Source organism: Salmo trutta, chromosome 25, assembly GCF_901001165.1.
Source record: "Salmo trutta chromosome 25, fSalTru1.1, whole genome shotgun sequence".
Lineage (NCBI taxonomy): Eukaryota > Metazoa > Chordata > Actinopteri > Salmoniformes > Salmonidae > Salmo > Salmo trutta.
Window position 1 is genome coordinate 16483143 of NC_042981.1, and position 18929 is coordinate 16502071.

General features: G+C 43.0%; 1 protein-coding gene across 2 annotated transcripts; it reads left to right on the forward strand.

The window, feature by feature from the left end:
* The first annotated feature begins 1567 nt into the window (after positions 1 to 1567).
* Positions 1568 to 18262, forward strand: LOC115162085 (egl nine homolog 3). 2 transcript variants are annotated; one of them, XM_029713045.1, is made up of 5 exons: positions 1568 to 2353; positions 14658 to 14777; positions 15400 to 15536; positions 15759 to 15832; positions 16580 to 18262. In XM_029713045.1, exons 1-5 carry the CDS (start codon positions 1862 to 1864, stop codon positions 16615 to 16617), a joined length of 861 nt encoding a protein of 286 aa, XP_029568905.1. In that variant the 5' UTR covers positions 1568 to 1861; the 3' UTR covers positions 16618 to 18262. The 2 variants fall into 2 exon arrangements, with proteins under 2 accessions (XP_029568905.1, XP_029568906.1); XM_029713046.1 differs by lacking the exon at positions 1568 to 2353 and adding an exon at positions 2991 to 3786.
* The last annotated feature ends 667 nt before the right edge of the window (positions 18263 to 18929 follow it).

The window sequence follows — 18929 nt, forward strand, 5'->3', positions numbered from 1 at the left end:
AGGGAGGTGAAATTAAATCTGCTGTCACGATGAGACCAAGGCGCAGCGGGTTGCGTGCTCAACATATTATTTATTAAAGACGTGAACACGAAAAAACAAGAAAATACAGAAACACGACAGGAACAGTTTTGCAGGCTAACAAAACGCAGTGCAAAAACAACTACCCACAACTAAACAGGTGAAAACAAGCACTTTAAATATGACTCCCAATCAGGAACAACGATGAACAGCTGTTCCTGATCGAGAGCCACAGAGACCACAAAGAAATATACAAACTAGAAACCTAGAACACAAAAACCCAGAACCTACACCAAAACCCCGAAACACATAAATACAACACCCCTCTACATACACATAACCCCCCGAACCACATAAAACAAATACCCTCTGCCACGTCCTGACCAAACTACAATAACAAATACTCCCTCTACTGGTCAAGACGTGACATCTGCTTTACATTTAAGATTATAAAATCAAAGTTCACATAGGCTATTGTTTCTCTCTCCCTGCGCATCTTTGGTAGCCCAATGTATGTCTTTATGGTTGAATAGGAATCGGCGTTATAATCATTGGCCAGTATGGAGAATTAAGAAAAACACAAGTCCAAATCCCTACCTAATACCATCCATGGCTAAAGGGACAATTTTAGCTAGCTAGCCACCAAGGACAACAACAAAACAAGATGCAACAATTCAAGTTTATTCGGTCAATGACGTTTTGCTTTTGATGTGATTGGTGTGAAGACAAATCCAAACTGGCTCCCTTGACAGTTTTTTTTGTCCACCAGGACCATTCACAGTTGAGCTCACTCAGATTAGTTTAACACTGATTGGCTATTATTTTTTTTATTTTTTTTACCAAGGGAGGCCAAATGCTCGCTGGCTTCCAAATTGAAAATTTGGTACGTTTTGGGGGGAAGCCTGGCTTCCCTTGGCATCCATAAATACACACCACCGGTTATGAATTGCAATTCATACAATGTTATGAATTTGCAATACGTGTTATATGTAAAAAAAAAAGTAATTTGTTGTGGCTAATGTTAGCTAGGGGGTTAATACTAACGTTATCTTGGTGGCTAACATTAGCTAGGGGTTCAGGGTTAAGGGTTAAGGTTTGGAGTTAGGTTAAAGGGTTAAGGTTAGGGTTAGGGGAAAGGTTAGGTAACATGCTAAGTAGTTGCAAAAAAAGTCCCTAAAAAGTAGTAAGTAGTTGCAAAATTGCTATTTAGGTAAAATCCTAAAGTTGTCCGTGATGAGATTCAAACACACACCCTTTGGGTTGCTAGATGTTTGTGTTGTATGCCCACCCATTCACCTCGCCCAACCACCCTCCTTCCGTTTTTGCCTTAAGTAAACTTCTGTCTTATGTAACCATACCAAACATAACGCATCATATTAATTTGAGAGTCCCGGATTTTCGTTTACTATGTTACTTCTAGTCTATGAGAACAGGCTGTTCATGTAGACTAGTGTCTCCAAATGAATGTGATATTTGAGACTCTCTCACACATTTGTATTCAGTTTGTGTGTGATATGGCTGTAGGAGGGATGTTTATTTCAACATTATAAAGAAACACGTGTATTAACAATGACAACACTGTCATGTTGATCTGAGCCTTGCTGTTGGAAAACCACATTAACGCCAGACTTTCGGGTGTCGCAGATGCACCTCCCCTAACTTCACTCCTCGACTTTCGACTGCAGTCGGTTACTTCAGCCTTACCACTCAACCGAGCCCACTATCAATTGAGTATACTGACGCGACAAGTAGGCCTATCAAACGGCTCAGTCGGAAGATATTGGACTACTTTAGGAGAAGAACAATTAGCGGGGACTCTTGTCTTCAAAGAAAAGCCCTCAAAATGAACAATATTGCAGTGGAGGGGGATGACCACAGTTTGGAAGTGTCCTCAAAGGGTAAAATCACTGTTAATAATGATGAAGACAAGTCGAGGGAGGGGGTCTTGCCGAGTGGCCTCAGAAGACCCCGCAGTTACAGGCCAAAATCTAAAGATCATAAAAGGCTTAACCCTCACAAATTAGTTTTGCAATATATTGTGCCATGTATGAATTCATATGGTCTGTGCATTGTGGACAATTTTCTCGGAAACAAAATTGGAGAGCGCGTTCTACAAGAAGTCCGACACATTCACCAAGGTGGAAAGATGCAAGACGGGGAACTTGCAGGTGGAAACTTTGGCAAAAATAAATCCATTCGAGGTGATAAAATTGCGTGGGTGGAAGGGACTGAAACAGGTTGTGAAAACCTTGGCTTTCTATTGACAAGGATGGATAAACTCATCACCTATGCCGACGGTAAACTGGGAAGCTACAAAATTAAAGGGAGGCATAAGGTTAGTAGTATTTTACCCAATCAGGACTGACTGGTATTAATGCATAATCACTTATATTAACCGAGTTAAATTATGCATGTGTTAGTTTAGGATGTAGCGCCTATTCCTTAGGGCAACAGGTGGAAAAAACTGTCTATTCATATTTGATTCAATTGACCTGTTCTGTCTTTGGGCTCATATTGATAGTTCTTAGCCAAGAAATGGACACATTTCTATAATTATACACAATTACTGAGTAATAATAAATACTTCAATAAATAATTTACATTTTGTATTTATTATTGTTATTATTATTATACCCAGACACTTTTCATGGGGATGCAAAAGTCGGGGTTTGTGGCACTTTGCCATGGTCATGTTTACCTTAGTGGAGAGGACGTGCAGCGAGCGGCTTCAAGAGGGCGACATGCGCCTGATGGAATCCTCAATGGCGGGGGACACTCCTAACGCACGCGCACAGAAATAAACATATATATTTATATCAATTGCATTGGAGATGTTTGTGCAAAGGTCAGTTACACAAATTTGTATCTACTTATAAACATCTGTATTTTATCATTAGCATAATGAAAAACACAATTTTAAACGATCACTTCAATTTGACGCCCAAATTTAAAATGAGGGATATTCATTGTTTATCGTTTGTCCGTACTTATTTGTAATTGTGCATATAGAATAATATGCATTTATAGGCGTAAATGTAGTCCTAATCGTCTGTGAGCGTGCGTAGGCGTTCTGAGTCAGTTCAGTAGAATGAATGAATGGCCTTGCTTCCCTCCGCCCCTCTAGTGCTACAACACATCTTGCACGTTCCGTAGTTATATCCAGGTGCCTCATTCGCTGCTTGTTTATAGTTTGGAGTTTAGATTTGCTGCAGAACATAACTCTTCTGTGACATTTCCTTTCTTAAGAATTTAATCTAGTCGTTTCTGAGAGCGAGAAGGGCTGCATTATTGATAAATATTTATCTGTGAACCATACCCTGATGCACTGCCATTACCATGCAGTTGCAGTAACAACTTTAGGAGCTGATTTAATAAGCGGCATTAAATTCCTCATAAATCGTCAAAATGCCTCTTATGCAACATGTAATGGACGCAGATTTGGAGCGGTTAGCCATGGACCAGATTGTCCCATCTCTACTGGACCAAGGATTCTTTTACGTGGACAACTTTCTAGGAGAATTGGTTGGGCACTTTGTTTTGAACCAAGTGAAAGAGATGCACTACTCTGGAGTTCTGCAGGATGGACAGCTGGCTGGTCCTGGCCCTTTTGGGGTCTCCAAAAGAAACATTCGAGGGGATAAGATAGCCTGGGTCAATGGAGGTGAAAGGAGGTGCGAGGCTATTCACCTCCTTCTGACATTAATCGATAAGTTGGTTTCTTTTTGCATCGGTCGACTTGGGACAAGTATAATTCGAGAAAGATCGAAGGTAAGTTGTGCGACAGTTTTGCGTAAATTGAGCGTGTCCATGGTGTTTGAGGGGGGTCACTGTTTTGACGACAGAGCTAATTTAGTAGGCCTGTACAGTACTACATTACTATATACTCTACAGTTGTGGACACACCTCTAAACGTATTGTTGATGGAAGAAATATGTATATTGTTATTATATGACCTAAACTTTATATAACTTGTTAGACTCTGGCCTAGGTCTATATGATGTTCTTACAAATGTACTGTTTATATATAAGGGGTTAAAACAAGTCAAATGTAAACTTTTAATGTCATGTGCACAAATACAGTGAAATGCCTTTCTTGCAAGCACTAAACCCAACAATAATCAGTAATCATTATCAATGTATTAGAAAAAATAACATAAGGTAGAACGAAAACACACAAGAAAAAAAGAAGAACATGAGAAGTAAGTAATCTATACTATATACAGGGTCAGTTCCAATACCATATTTACAATGTGCAGGGATACTGGAGTGAAAGAGGTTCATACACTACATGTCCAAAGGTATGTGGACACCTGCTCGTCAAACATCTCATTCCAAAATCATGGGCATTAATATGGAGTTGGTCCCCCGTTTGCTGCTATAACAGCCTCCACTCTTCTGGGAAGGCTTTCCACTAGATGTTGGAACATTGCTGTGGGGACTTGCTTCCATTTAGCCAGAAGAGCATTAGTGAAGTCGAGCACTGATGTTGGGTTATTAGGCCTGGCTCACAGTCGGCGTTCCAATTCATCCCAAAGGTGTTCGATGGGGTTGAGATCAGGGCTCTGTGCATGCCAGTCAAGTTATTCCACACCGATCTTGACAAACCATTTCTGTATTGACCTCATTTGTGCACGGGGACATTGTCATGCTGAAACAGGAAAGGGCCATCCCCAAACTATTGCCACAAAGTTGAAAGCACTGAATAATCTAGAATGTCATTGTATGCTGTAGCATTAAGATTTCCCTTCACTGGAACTAAGGGGCCTAGCCCGAGCCATGAAAAACAGCCCCAGACTATTATTCCTCCTCCACCCAACTTTACAGTTGGCACTATGCATTGGGGCTGGTAGCATTCTCCTGGAATCTGCCAAACCCAGATTCGTCCTTTGGACTGCCAGATAGTGAAGCGTGATTCATCACTCCAGATAACGTGTTTCCACTGCTCCGGAGTCCAATGGCGACGAGCTTTACACCACTCCAGCCGACGCTTGGCTAGGGTGGCTGGAGTCTTCAACGATTTTTGGGCCTTCCTTTCAACCCGCCTTATATAGAGGTCCTGGATGGCAGGGAGCTCGGCCCCAGTGATGTACTGGGATGTCCGCAGCCTGTCAAGATGCTCTCAATGGTGCAGCTGTATAACCTTTTGAGGATTTGAGGTCCCACGAGGTCTTCATTTTAAGTCCTTGGTGATTTGGACACCGAGGAACCTCTCGACCCACTCCACTGCACCCCTGTCAATGTAAAACACAACTATTGGGCTATATGGATTTTTATGTCCTAATATTTTATTCTATTCTATTCATTTAAGAGTTGGCCTATGCATTCTGAATTATATATTTTTTTTATGCATATCAGTCAACTTTTTAAAATGTTGTCAGTGAACTTTGGATTGCCACCATTTTGTGTATTTAATACTCCCCTTTTTATCATCATATATTTGTAATAATTGTGAGCCTCAAAGTGTAGGCTTACAGTTGGACCAATTGCTTACGTACTGTAAACATACTTCATTCCATATTTTGCAGGGCTTTGTAAAGCGTTGTTGCATAGAGCCATGGCAAACCCACAATCTATTCACAGTAACTTTGATCTTATATGCAGTCAACAGGGGACGCAAACACACGTATGTTGTGCTGATTGCAGTGGAAGTTATGGGTGGTACGTGACTCCTCACACTGCCTATAGCTGTTTGTACTCTCAGAAAATCAGAGTTTCAAGCAGGAAATAGCGTGTGAACACTATACTACATTGCAACACACCAAACTTGGCCATAGTGTCAGTCAGTACTGCACATCCCACCACCACCACCCAACACACTTCTCCCTTTCTCACATCACTGGATCCTGCTCCCAGCCTTATGTGGACAAACCATTTATCAGATGATAATGTGTAAAAAACTGCAGCAAATGATCATGTGTAATTTATTAATGTTAAAGAAGAATTTATAAACGGTTGAGTGCTGCAGTATCTTTGTCACTTGTTTATTTGATAACACTTTTAATTGATTTGACTGCTCAGTGGAGATGTTTTATTTGTTGAGATTTCGAAGCAGTTTTGATCAAACATAACAAATGTCAGTGGATTCTAAAGACACAACTTTCCACATAAGATATCATTACAAAGAAAAGGTGACAAAGCTGAAACCATGTCAAAAGAGTATTTTAGCTGGTTGACACCCAGCCTGTTAATTTGTCTGTTGTCTGGACTGATTGAGGAGTCATTGACTGTTGGAGGGGGAGAGAGAGAACGAGAGCGGGATATAGAGGGATATGGAGAGAGATAGGGAAAAGGAGAGGGGGAGGAAGAGGGAGAGAGATGGAAGAGAGAGAGAGAGGCCTGTAGACCTAGCAGTGCTATGTTGCGTCTGCTGGCTCATGCTGGACACAGCACTGTCATTAAACTTTCAACATCCTGGCAGCCTGCCAGCTGTGCTCTGTGTGGACTTCCCCCTCCTCCCACTCCTCCTTTCTCTTGCTTCATATGTTTTCGCTCTTCTTTGACAACACTGGGTGTACGTGCATACATGCCCCCACTGTAGACAGTAAACACTGTGTATACGTGCATACATGCCCCCACTGTAGACAGTAAACACTGTGTGTACGTGCATACATGCCCCCACTGTAGACAGTAAACACTGTGTGTACGTGCATACATGCCCCCACTGTAGACAGTAAACACTGGGTGTACGTGCATACATGCCCCCACTGTAGACAGTAAACACTGTGTGTACGTGCATACATGCCCCCACTGTAGACAGTAAACACTGTGTGTACGTGCATACATGCCCCCACTGTAGACAGTAAACACTGGGTGTACGTGCATACATGCCCCCACTGTAGACAGTAAACACTGTGTGTACGTGCATACATGCCCCCACTGTAGACAGTAAACACTGGGTGTACGTGCATACATGCCCCCACTGTAGACAGTAAACACTGGGTGTACGTGCATACATGCCCCCACTGTAGACAGTAAACACTGGGTGTACGTGCATACATGCCCCCACTGTAGACAGTAAACACTGGGTGTACGTGCATACATGCCCCCACTGTAGACAGTAAACACTGTGTATACGTGCATACATGCCCCCACTGTAGACAGTAAACACTGTGTGTACGTGCATACATGCCCCCACTGTAGACAGTAAACACTGTGTGTACGTGCATACATGCCCCCACTGTAGACAGTAAACACTGTGTGTACGTGCATACATGCCCCCACTGTAGACAGTAAACACTGTGTGTACGTGCATACATGCCCCCACTGTAGACAGTAAACACTGGGTGTACGTGCATACATGCCCCCACTGTAGACAGTAAACACTGTGTGTACGTGCATACATGCCCCCACTGTAGACAGTAAACACTGTGTGTACGTGCATACATGCCCCCACTGTAGACAGTAAACACTGTGTGTACGTGCATACATGCCCCCACTGTAGACAGTAAACACTGTGTGTACGTGCATACATGCCCCCACTGTAGACAGTAAACACTGTGTGTACGTGCATACATGCCCCCACTGTAGACAGTAAACACTGTGTGAGTCATAATACTCCTTTCCTCAGTATGTGCCGACAGGAAATATGCTGCGGTGCAAATAAACTAAAGGATCACTTTATCAGATAAGACCCTTGTGATGTTGCTCCAGAAGAGGCATTTTATTACAGCTTTATTATATAGGTGTGTGCATAATAGTGATCGTTCAACAATCAGAGAGAGATTGTTGAAGGAATAGTCTAAAGGTTGCTGTGAAATTGTTAGGTTGCTGGCATGACACGATTCCAATGCTATTTTTATGGTCATTATATTATCCTTTTGTTTTCGTGTCTGGGGATATTCTTCTTTGAGGAACCTAATATGGACTCTTCCTGGAGAAACTGAAAATCGCAGGATAAGATGAAGGGTTTATTTCCAAAACGCAAAATCCACCAATTTTTCACGTGTGTTTTTTCATCAGAAATTAGTGCTTATTGGTACCTTTATGTGTGTGTAAAATATTACTGTTCTCAGATTTTTTATTCATAGATTTTAGATGTGTATTAAAATGGGTTTTGTTCCAAAACGCTATATTGTATTTCCAATGTTTAGCTGGAATGGAATGTTCATATCCTGTATATCTACCATATAAATTCAACCCATCATAAATATAGCCTCATGCTACAGTGTTTGATTAGAGCTAGGCCTTGTCCCAAATGTCACCCTATTCCCTATATCAGGGCTCTCCAATACTGTTCCTGGAGAGCTACACTCCTGTAGGTTTTAACTCTAACCCTGTTCCTGGAGAGCTCCACTCCTGTAGGTTTTAGAGTTAAAAGGGTTAGAGTTAAAACCTACAGGAGGGTGGCTCTCCAGGAACAGGGTTAGAGTTAAAACCTATAGGAGTGTAGCTCTCCAGGAACAGGTTTAGAGTTAGAACCTACAGGAGGGTAGCTCTCCAGGAACAGGGTTAGAGTTAAAACCTACAGGAGGGTGGCTCTCCAGGAACAGGTTTAGAGTTAAAACCTACAGGAGGGTGGCTCTCCAGGAACAGGTTTAGAGTTAGAACCTACAGGAGGGTAGCTCTCCAGGAACAGGGTTAGAGTTAAAACCTACAGGATGGTAGCTCTCCAGGAACAGGTTTAGAGTTAAAACCTACAGGAGGGTGGCTCTCCAGGAACAGGTTTAGAGTTAGAACCTACAGGAGGGTAGCTCTCCAGGAACAGGGTTAGAGTTAAAACCTACAGGAGGGTGGCTCTCCAGGAACAGGTTTAGAGTTAGAACCTACAGGAGGGTAGCTCTCTAGGAACAGGTTTAGAGTTAAAACCTACAGGAGGGTGGCTCTCCAGGAACAGGGTTAGAGTTAGAACCTACAGGAGGGTGGCTCTCCAGGAACAGGTTTAGAGTTAGAACCTACAGGAGGGTAGCTCTCCAGGAACAGGGTTAGAGTTAAAACCTACAGGAGGGTGGCTCTCCAGGAACAGGTTTAGAGTTAAAACCTACAGGAGTGGAGCTCTCCAGGAACAGGTTTAGAGTTAAAACCTATAGGAGTGTAGCTCTCCAGGAACAGGTTTAGAGTTAAAACCTATAGGAGTGTAGCTCTCCAGGAACAGGTTTAGAGTTAAAACCTACAGGAGGGTAGCTCTCCAGGAACAGGTTTAGAGTTAGAACCTACAGGAGGGTAGCTCTCCAGGAACAGGGTTAGAGTTAAAACCTACAGGAGGGTGGCTCTCCAGGAACAGGGTTAGAGTTAAAACCTACAGGAGGGTAGCTCTCCAGGAACAGGTTTAGAGTTAAAACCTATAGGAGTGTAGCTCTCCAGGAACAGGTTTAGAGTTAAAACCTATAGGAGGGTGGCTCTCCAGGAACAGGGTTAGAGTTAAAACCTACAGGAGGGTAGCTCTCCAGGAACAGGTTTAGAGTTAAAACCTACAGGAGGGTAGCTCTCCAGGAACAGGTTTAGAGTTAGAACCTACAGGAGGGTGGCTCTCCAGGAACAGGGTTAGAGTTAAAACCTACAGGAGGGTGGCTCTCCAGGAACAGGTTTAGAGTTAGAACCTACAGGAGGGTGGCTCTCCAGGAACAGGGTTAGAGTTAAAACCTACAGGAGGGTAGCTCTCCAGGAACAGGGTTAGAGTTAAAACCTACAGGAGGGTAGCTCTCCAGGAACAGGTTTAGAGTTAGAACCTATAGGAGGGTGGCTCTCCAGGAACAGGGTTAGAGTTAAAACCTACAGGAGGGTGGCTCTCCAGGAACAGGTTTAGAGTTAGAACCTACAGGAGGGTGGCTCTCCAGGAACAGGGTTGGAGTGAAAACCTACAGGAGGGTAGCTCTCCAGGAACAGGTTTAGAGTTAGAACCTACAGGAGGGTGGCTCTCCAGGAACAGGGTTAGAGTTAAAACCTATAGGAGTGGAGCTCTCCAGGAACAGGGTTAGAGTTAGAACCTACAGGAGGGTGGCTCTCCAGGAACAGGTTTAGAGTTAAAACCTATAGGAGTGTAGCTCTCCAGGAACAGGGTTAGAGTTAAAACCTATAGGAGTGGAGCTCTCCAGGAACAGGGTTAGAGTTAAAACCTACAGGAGGGTGGCTCTCCAGGAACAGGTTTAGAGTTAAAACCTATAGGAGTGTAGCTCTCCAGGAACAGGGTTAGAGTTAAAACCTATAGGAGTGGAGCTCTCCAGGAACAGGGTTAGAGTTAAAACCTACAGGAGGGTGGCTCTCCAGGAACAGGGTTAGAGTTAAAACCTACAGGAGGGTAGCTCTCCAGGAACAGGGTTAGAGTTAAAACCTATAGGAGGGTAGCTCTCCAGGAACAGGTTTAGAGTTAAAACCTATAGGAGTGTAGCTCTCCAGGAACAGGGTTAGAGTTAAAACCTACAGGAGGGTAGCTCTCCAGGAACAGGTTTAGAGTTAGAACCTACAGGAGGGTGGCTCTCCAGGAACAGGTTTAGAGTTAAAACCTACAGGAGGGTGGCTCTCCAGGAACAGGGTTAGAGTTAAAACCTACAGGAGGGTGGCTCTCCAGGAACAGGGTTAGAGTTAAAACCTACAGGAGGGTAGCTCTCCAGGAACAGGTTTAGAGTTAAAACCTACAGGAGGGTGGCTCTCCAGGAACAGGGTTAGAGTTAGAACCTACAGGAGGGTGGCTCTCCAGGAACAGGTTTAGAGTTAAAACCTACAGGAGGGTAGCTCTCCAGGAACAGGGTTAGAGTTAGAACCTACAGGAGGGTGGCTCTCCAGGAACAGGTTTAGAGTTAAAACCTATAGGAGTGGAGCTCTCCAGGAACAGGTTTAGAGTTAAAACCTACAGGAGTGGAGCTCTCCAGGAACAGGTTTAGAGTTAGAACCTACAGGAGGGTGGCTCTCCAGGAACAGGTTTAGAGTTAAAACCTACAGGAGTGGAGCTCTCCAGGAACAGGTTTAGAGTTAGAACCTACAGGAGGGTGGCTCTCCAGGAACAGTATTGGAGAACCCTGCCCTATATAGTGCACTACTTTTTACCAGAGCCCAGATCTCAAATTACTGTAGTGATAAGTTGCATGGACTCACTCTGTCTGCAATAATAGTGTTTTAACATGATTTTTGAATGACTACCTCATCTCTGAACCCCACTAATGCAATTGTCTGTAAGGTCCCTCAAGGAGAAAACTGAGGATGGATCAACAACATTGTAGTTACTCCACAATACTAAGCTAATTGACACTAAAGTAATACTGCAAAAAAATAACTTTTTGTCCTGAATACAAAGTGTTATGTTTGGGGAAAATCCAATACAACATATTACTAAGTATCACTCTCCATATTTTCAAGCATAGTGGTGGCTGCATCATGTTATGGGTATGCTTGTAGTCGTTAAGAGTTTTTCAGGATAAAAAATAAACAATGTAGCTAAGCACAGGCAAAATTCTAAAGGAAAACCTGGTTTAGTCTGCTTTCAGCAGGACAATAACCTAAAACACAAGGCCAAATCTACACTTGAATTGCTTACCAAGAAGACGGTGAATGTCCCTTGAGTGGCCTAGTTACAGTTTTGACTTAAATCTACTTGAAAATCTGTGGCAAGACCTGAAAATGGTTTGTTTAGCAATGATCTAATTTGACAGAGCTTGAAGTATTTTGAAAAGAATAATGGACAAATGTTGCACAATTCAGGTGTGGAAAGCTCTTAGAGACTGTTGTGGAAATTATACACATGGGACACTTGAAATCAATCTTAAATGAATCATTGTTTATTAACAGCAAGCTGGAGAGGTCACAGTCAAACTTAGATACATAAAGTACCAGTCTGAAGTGATGACACGAAAGACAAGATTAACATTTTCAAAGCTGTCTCTTCCCATGATAAAATTTTCCATTACAAGACTTAACCAGAAAGACTCACAGCTGTGTTCGCTGCCAAAGGTGCTTCTACAAAGTATTGACTCAGGGGTGTGAATACTTATGTAAATGAGATATTTCTGTATTTAAGTTTCAATACATTTTCTACAATTTCTAAAAACATTTTTCCACTTTGTCATTATGGGGTATTGTGTGTAGATGGGTGAGAATTGTTATTTTTTTAATCCATTTTAAATTTAGGCTGTAACAAAACAAAATATGGACTAATTCAAAGGCACTGTACATCTATTAAACAAATAAATCCTTGTCTGGTTTATGTTCCTTCGTGTCTACATGTACTAGCCTTAACATGTGTTCCATATCTGATGCCCAAATGAGATGTTACATGACAGAATATCACTTGGCCTCTAGTAAACCCTCTATCTGACCCAATGTGCCCACCCCTGGTCGTAACCACACGCGTCTTCATCTTCATTGCTTTGAGGGCTTTTCTTGGCTTTCTTATCACAAGATAGATTACCACAGTTTGGTTAATTGTGCTTCCTTGGATGCTGACTGAATGCACGTAGGCCAGTTCTGCTGAAACCACAACGCTCCCTCCCCAAACAACGCTTACAGGAAATGTTCTGCAACCAAGATATTAACCCATAAATGTCTTCATGTTATATTTTTATCTCTGATTTGCAGAAACTATTTCTGTATTCTTAGAATATAGTCAAGGCATTTCCACAAATATTTTCTCACAAAAAATGCTTCTGAAATGGTGTACACTACAGTTATCATGTCACATTTTGTCACATGATCAGCGAGTATACTAATTATAATGTGTAACTGTCACGTTTGTCTGAAGAATGGGACCAAAGCGCAGCGTGTGTATCGTTCAACATTTTATTATAACTGTGAAACTATGCAAGATATACAAATAAACTAATAAACAAAACAACAAACCTTGACGAAGCGGTGCAACATACACTAACTCAAAATAATCTCCCACAAAACCTAGTGGGAAAACCAACAACTTAAATATGATCCCCAATTAGAGACAACGATGACCAGCTGCCTCTAATTGGAGATCATCCCCAAAATAAAATCATAGAAATACAGAAACTAGAACCCCACATAGAAATACAGAAACGGGACGTCGCCGGAGGCTCCAGACTGGGGGACGTCGCCGGAGGCTCCGGACTGGGGGACGTCTCAGGAGGCTCCGGACTGTGGGCCGTCTCAGGAGGTGCCGGACTGTGGGCCGTCTCAGGAGGCTCCGGACTGTGGGCCGTCTCAGGAGGCTCCGGACTGTGGGCCGTCTCAGGAGGCTCCGGACTGTGAGCCGTCTCAGGAGGCTCCGGACTGTGGGCCGTCTCAGGAGGCTCCGGACTGTGGGCCGTCTCAGGAGGCTCCGGACTGTGGGCCGTCTCAGGAGGCTCCGGACTGTGGGCCGTCTCAGGAGGCTCCGGACTGTGGGCCGTCTCAGGAGGCTCCGGACTGGGAACCGTCGTCGGAAGCTCTGGACTGCGAATGCGCACTGGAGGTCTGATGCATGGGGCTGGCACAGGTGGCGCCAGACTGGTAACACGCACCTCAGGGCGAGTGCGGGGAGCAGGAACAGGACACCCCGGACTGGGCAGGTGCACTGGAGGCCTGATGCGTGGGGCTGGCACAGGTGGCGCCAGACTGGTAACACGCACCTCAGGGCGAGTGCGGGGAGCAGAAACAGGGCGCACTGGGCTGTGGAGGCGCACTGGAGACACCGTGCGTATCACCGCAAAACATGGTGCCTGACCGGTCACACGCTCCCCACGGTGAGTATGGAGAGTTGGCACAGGACGTACTGGGCTGTGAAGGAGCACTGAAGACCTGGTGCGTATAGCCGGCCTCATTTGTACCGGAACTTCAACACACTTCTTGGGATGAGTACGGGAAGCTGACTCAGGTGGCATCTGACGGCTAACACGCTCCTCAGGGAAAATGCCGTACATACTACGCCAACCCAACAGCTCTCTCTCATCACCCCCCTCAACTATCTCACAGTACTCCTCGCTCAGTCTCTCCCAATATTCCTCTTCGCTCTCAGACTCACCCCTCGGCTTTGCCGACCAACCCGTGTGCCCCCCCTCCGTGTGCCCCCCCCTCCAAAATTTCTTGGGGCTGCCTCTCGTGCTTCCGTCGTTGCCGTGCTAGTTCCTCATATCGTCGCCGCTCTGCTCTCGCTGCTTTACTCTCCTCCTTCGGACGGCGATACTCCCCGGCCTGCCTCCAGGGTCCTTTCCCGTCCAGGATTTCCTCCCATGTCCATTTGTCCTGACCACGCTGCTTGGTCCTTTGGTGGTGGGAGATTCTGTCATGTTTGTCTGAAGAATGGGACCAAAGCGCAGCGTGTGTATCGTTCAACATTTTATTATAACTGTGAAACTATGCAAGACGTTCAAATAAACTAATAAACAAAACAACAAACCGTGATGAAGCGGTGCAACATACACTAACTCAAAATAATCTCTCACAAAACCTAGTGGGAAAACTAACAACTTAAATATGATCCCCAATTAGAGACAATGAGGACCAGCTGCCTCTAATTGGAGATCAACCCCCCCAAAAAACAACATAGAAATACAGAATCTAGAACCCCACATAGAAATACAGAAACTAGACAAAAAACCCAACATAGAAAAAATAAACTAGAACCAACATAGAAATAAATAAACTAGACAAAACCCCCTGTCACGCCCTGACCTACTCTACCATAGAAAATAAAAGCTTTCTATGGTCAGAACGTGACAGTAACAGACTGAGAACTAATGTTTTGTGGTTTGTTTTGTCTGTTTCAGGCGATGGTGGCATGTTATCCAGGAAAAGGGACAGGATATGTGAAACATGTGGACAATCCCAACGCTGATGGTCGCTGCATCACCTGTATCTACTACCTCAACAAAAACTGGAACCCCCAGGTGAGCTGCAGATTTATAACATATTTATGAAATATTATTGCATATATTTAATTTAGGAAAAAAGTAGATGGTGCTCAACCAAAGCGAGTAGAGGTGCAACCTAAAAATTTGTGAAGATCATTGGACAGGAAAAGGCTCGCTCACCATAAAAAATTTTTTTTATTTCGACAAGTTGAAAAAATAGATGTTTCGGCCTTCAATGGTCTTCTGCAGAAGGTAATTGAAGGCCGAAACGTCTAGCTTTTAAACTTGTCTCAAAAAACTAAGCGTTTGCTGTCCAATTATATTTGTAATTTTGTACATATTCTTTTGACATTTTATATGTTTTTTACCATGGGATACACGCAATCACCCACAGTCCTTTCAGATTACAGTTTGGTTTTCAAGACAGTCACTGTACTGTCTGTTTAATTGTTCGGTTCCCTTTATAACATCAGGATTCTTGTCATATTTTATGGTTTATTTTTTAGAGACAATGAAAATGTGAGATATTGCCGTCCACTGTTTGTTGGAAAACCCCCTCTGGCTTATGATCTTTGTAAATTGCAGAGCAAGCCTCTTACGGCTCAACTTGCTATTCTGTAAAGCTGAAATAAACAATGTGTCTTTGTTATTTTGGCAGGAGCATGGAGGAATTCTTCGCATTTTTCCCGAAGGCAAATCCTACGTTGCAGATGTTGAGCCCCTGTTTGACAGACTGCTGTTCTTTTGGTCAGATAGAAGGAATCCACATGAGGTGCAGCCTTCATATGCAACAAGGTCAGTTTGATGCATCATACTGTTATTATACTGATAATTGTTCTGTTCATTCATATGCAAAAATGTCTGAATCTGCTGTTGAATGTATCATACTGTTATTATTATACAGAAGACATTTCTCAGTTCATTTTCTTGACACTGTTAGATTTTCATCAAATGCCAAAGAAGATGTAATATAATTATGTAATAATAATAATAATTCAGAATTTTGCTTTGTTCCAGATATGCTATAACCGTTTGGTATTTCGATTCAGAAGAAAGGGCAGAAGCAAAGAGACGGTTTAGAGACTTAACAGGTACATTTCTCCATTGGATTATTTAACTTACATCTATGTGTAAACAAAAACATTCGGTAACACTTTACATGAAGTTGCTCTTATTCCTGCATAGTAACATTGTTTTTACTACAGTCAGGTTAACTGGCACCAGGTTACACCATGTATCCTAATGTAACCTAATCCTTTACTGAGTCGCTACACCCATTTTCAGATTTATAGATTAATCATATACACCCATTGATTCTTGAAGAGTTTAACATATAAATGCCTCATTAACTTAGTTCAACTGTCGTACCCCATCAGAACCCAAAATATAAGCTTGCTTTACTACAATGTTTGTAAACAACTTAAATGTAAACACACACTGTATAGCCTCAAAACATGGTTAAGGGCTCGAGGTCTCTGTTCAGTCTGGAAAGCTGAAGCGTTACAGATTCCACGATAGAAATGTAAAGGTAATTTTCGATTGAGCCGACATATGCAGCGTTTACCGTGAATGCAGTCTCAGCTAAAACGGGAACATTTCCTTTTACATTTAAATCACGCTGTAAAGCTGAAATTCTGCAAGCCGTATTGAATAGAGCCCTAAAACTATAATTTATGCAGTAGTTTTAAGTCCTTGCATCCATAACTCTGTCTATGAATTTTAGAGTGGTTCCATTTCTCCAGGCCCATCCCTCAGCCTTTTACCAAAGCAAAGGGGTGTGACCGCTTTGTTATATTTAAATTAAGGATTCTAGCTTTAATGGCATTAATCTATTTCAGCCTCCACCCAAGACCCGGACGGAAGCAGTACTCCCTGAACTTTGACCTTGTAAGAGACTCCATCCTGTGTGACACAATACAACACTGGATCCCTAATCCTTTGTGCTGACATGGGCTGACAGAGTTGTCATGCTTTGGTCTAATCACTTTTTGGACTGTGCTGTGGTACCTCTTCTAAACGCTACAAAGATGTGTGGTTGTGGTAGATTAAAAGAAGAGACGTTAATGGCTTTGTGCATATATTTAGAATTAAAATCATTTTCTGCTCTTTCAATAACAGTGATTCTCATCATTGTATTTAAATGAATCAACCCAAATAATACTGTACCACTTCCAGAAATGTCTTTATACAATATAGTTAAAAATGTTGTTGGGTTAAAATCAACTGAATTCTCTCCTTTAACTACTGCTGTTCTAAAATAATTGTTTACCAGTTCATGCATGCCGGTTTGTTGTATAGTTCTGTTTCAGTCAGATAGAGAGAGAGGGGTGTGTGTGTGTGCATGCTCACGTGCACACGTGTGTATTATACAATTTGGCCCATCTAGAATTAAAATGTTTGCATGAAAATCTTGAACAGTAAAGATAAATTGAGGTGACAATGTTATGTTGAAAAGCACTAAGGCCTAGATTCAATCAGATCAAGCGTTAACTGACGATAGCTGACACCTGCATAGCTGATGTTTTGGCGCTGTCGGAGGTGGAACTGCATTGGAGATGTCAAATCGCAGCTGCTCTTGATCATTGTCAGGAAGCCACAGCCGCCACACTTCCGTTAGAAGTTCAGAATGAGAAAGTATAGACTATATAGAAATAATGACGCTCAAGCTGAAAATCATTAAACAAACGAATGAGGATTTCTATCAGCCTAATGGAGGTGTAGATTACATCTCGCATTCCAGTGTTCCAACTTGTAAACAAGGCTACATGGGATTTCTTTTAATGTGGCTCCATGCGGCCAATGGCAATGTCCGCTTTAGGTATGTGCCAGGTGCCGCTTGTTGATTTGACAGCGCTAACGCTGTTCCCCCTCCGTCACCGCCAAAACAGGTGTGAGCTATCGCTGGTTAACGCTTGATCTGAATGAATTGGGGTCCTCAATAAAAATCAAAATGGGCACCTGTCAGGCATCCTGTCATACTGTCAATCGTCTGACTTGTTTTAAGTTGGTAATGCAATCTGGAGCACTCAAGGGTCAATCCAAAATGGCGCCCCTATTTTTCTATGTGGTGCACTACTTTACACCAGATCATCCAAATCCTTATTACACATCAACTATCGTTATAAACTAGTTGAATAGTTAGTTATGAGTGACTCCCAGGACTGCTGTCATTACTGATCCCCCTGAGCAGCCATGTTGTTCTCTTCCCTAAACATGCATCTTCGACAATAACTACACATGTTCAGGTTTTTTGTGAAGCTTCTGTATACGCCTTGTGAGAAGAAATCAATTGTTGATGCAACATTCAACTCTTTACAGAGGTGGTGAAGGAAAAACTGTTCATTGTGGATATACAGCACTCTATGTGTGGTTGTTATCTGTAACGGATTTTTGTGCTTAAAATCAGCTTGCATGCTGGTCAGCCAAGCTGGTGGATACAGTCTATAGTATGGTGAATAATGTGGTTTTGTTAATGTTTGTTACTTATATACAAGACAAAATACAATTATTTTCCATCTGAATATTGTCACAGTTTGTACTACATTTTTATCATAAAAAGGGTGAGGGTTAAACATTTGGTTAGAGTTAGGGTTGAACTGGGGTGTGGTCATGAAGCTACGGTTAGAGTTTGGGTTGAACTGGGGTGTGGTCATGAAGCTAGGGTTAGGGTTGAACTGGGTGTGGTCATGATGCTAGGGTTAGGGTTGAACTGGGTGTGGTCATGATGCTTGGGTTAGAGTTAGGGTTGAACTGGGGTATGGTCATGAAGCTAGGGTTAGGGTTGAAATGGGTGTGGTCATGAAGCTAGGGTTAGAGTTAGGGTTGAACTGGGATATGGTCATGAAGCTAGGGTTAGGGTTGAACTGGGTGTGGTCATGAACCTAGGGTTAGAGTTAGGGTTGAACTGGGTGTGGTCATGAAGCTAGGGTTAGGGTTGAACTGGGGTGTGGTCATGAAGCTAGGGTTAGAGTTAGGGTCGGGCTTGCGGTTAGGGTTAGGGACATGAAGCTAACCCTAACTACCCTAGCTTCATGTCCATACCCCAGTTCAACCCTAAGTCTAGCCATAAACCCTAAGCCTAACCCTAAACCAAACTCTGACCCTAACCCTAGCTTCATGTCCTCACCCCTGTTCAACCTAGAGGCTAGTTAAGGATCATATCACCTCCACCTTACCTGACACCCTAGA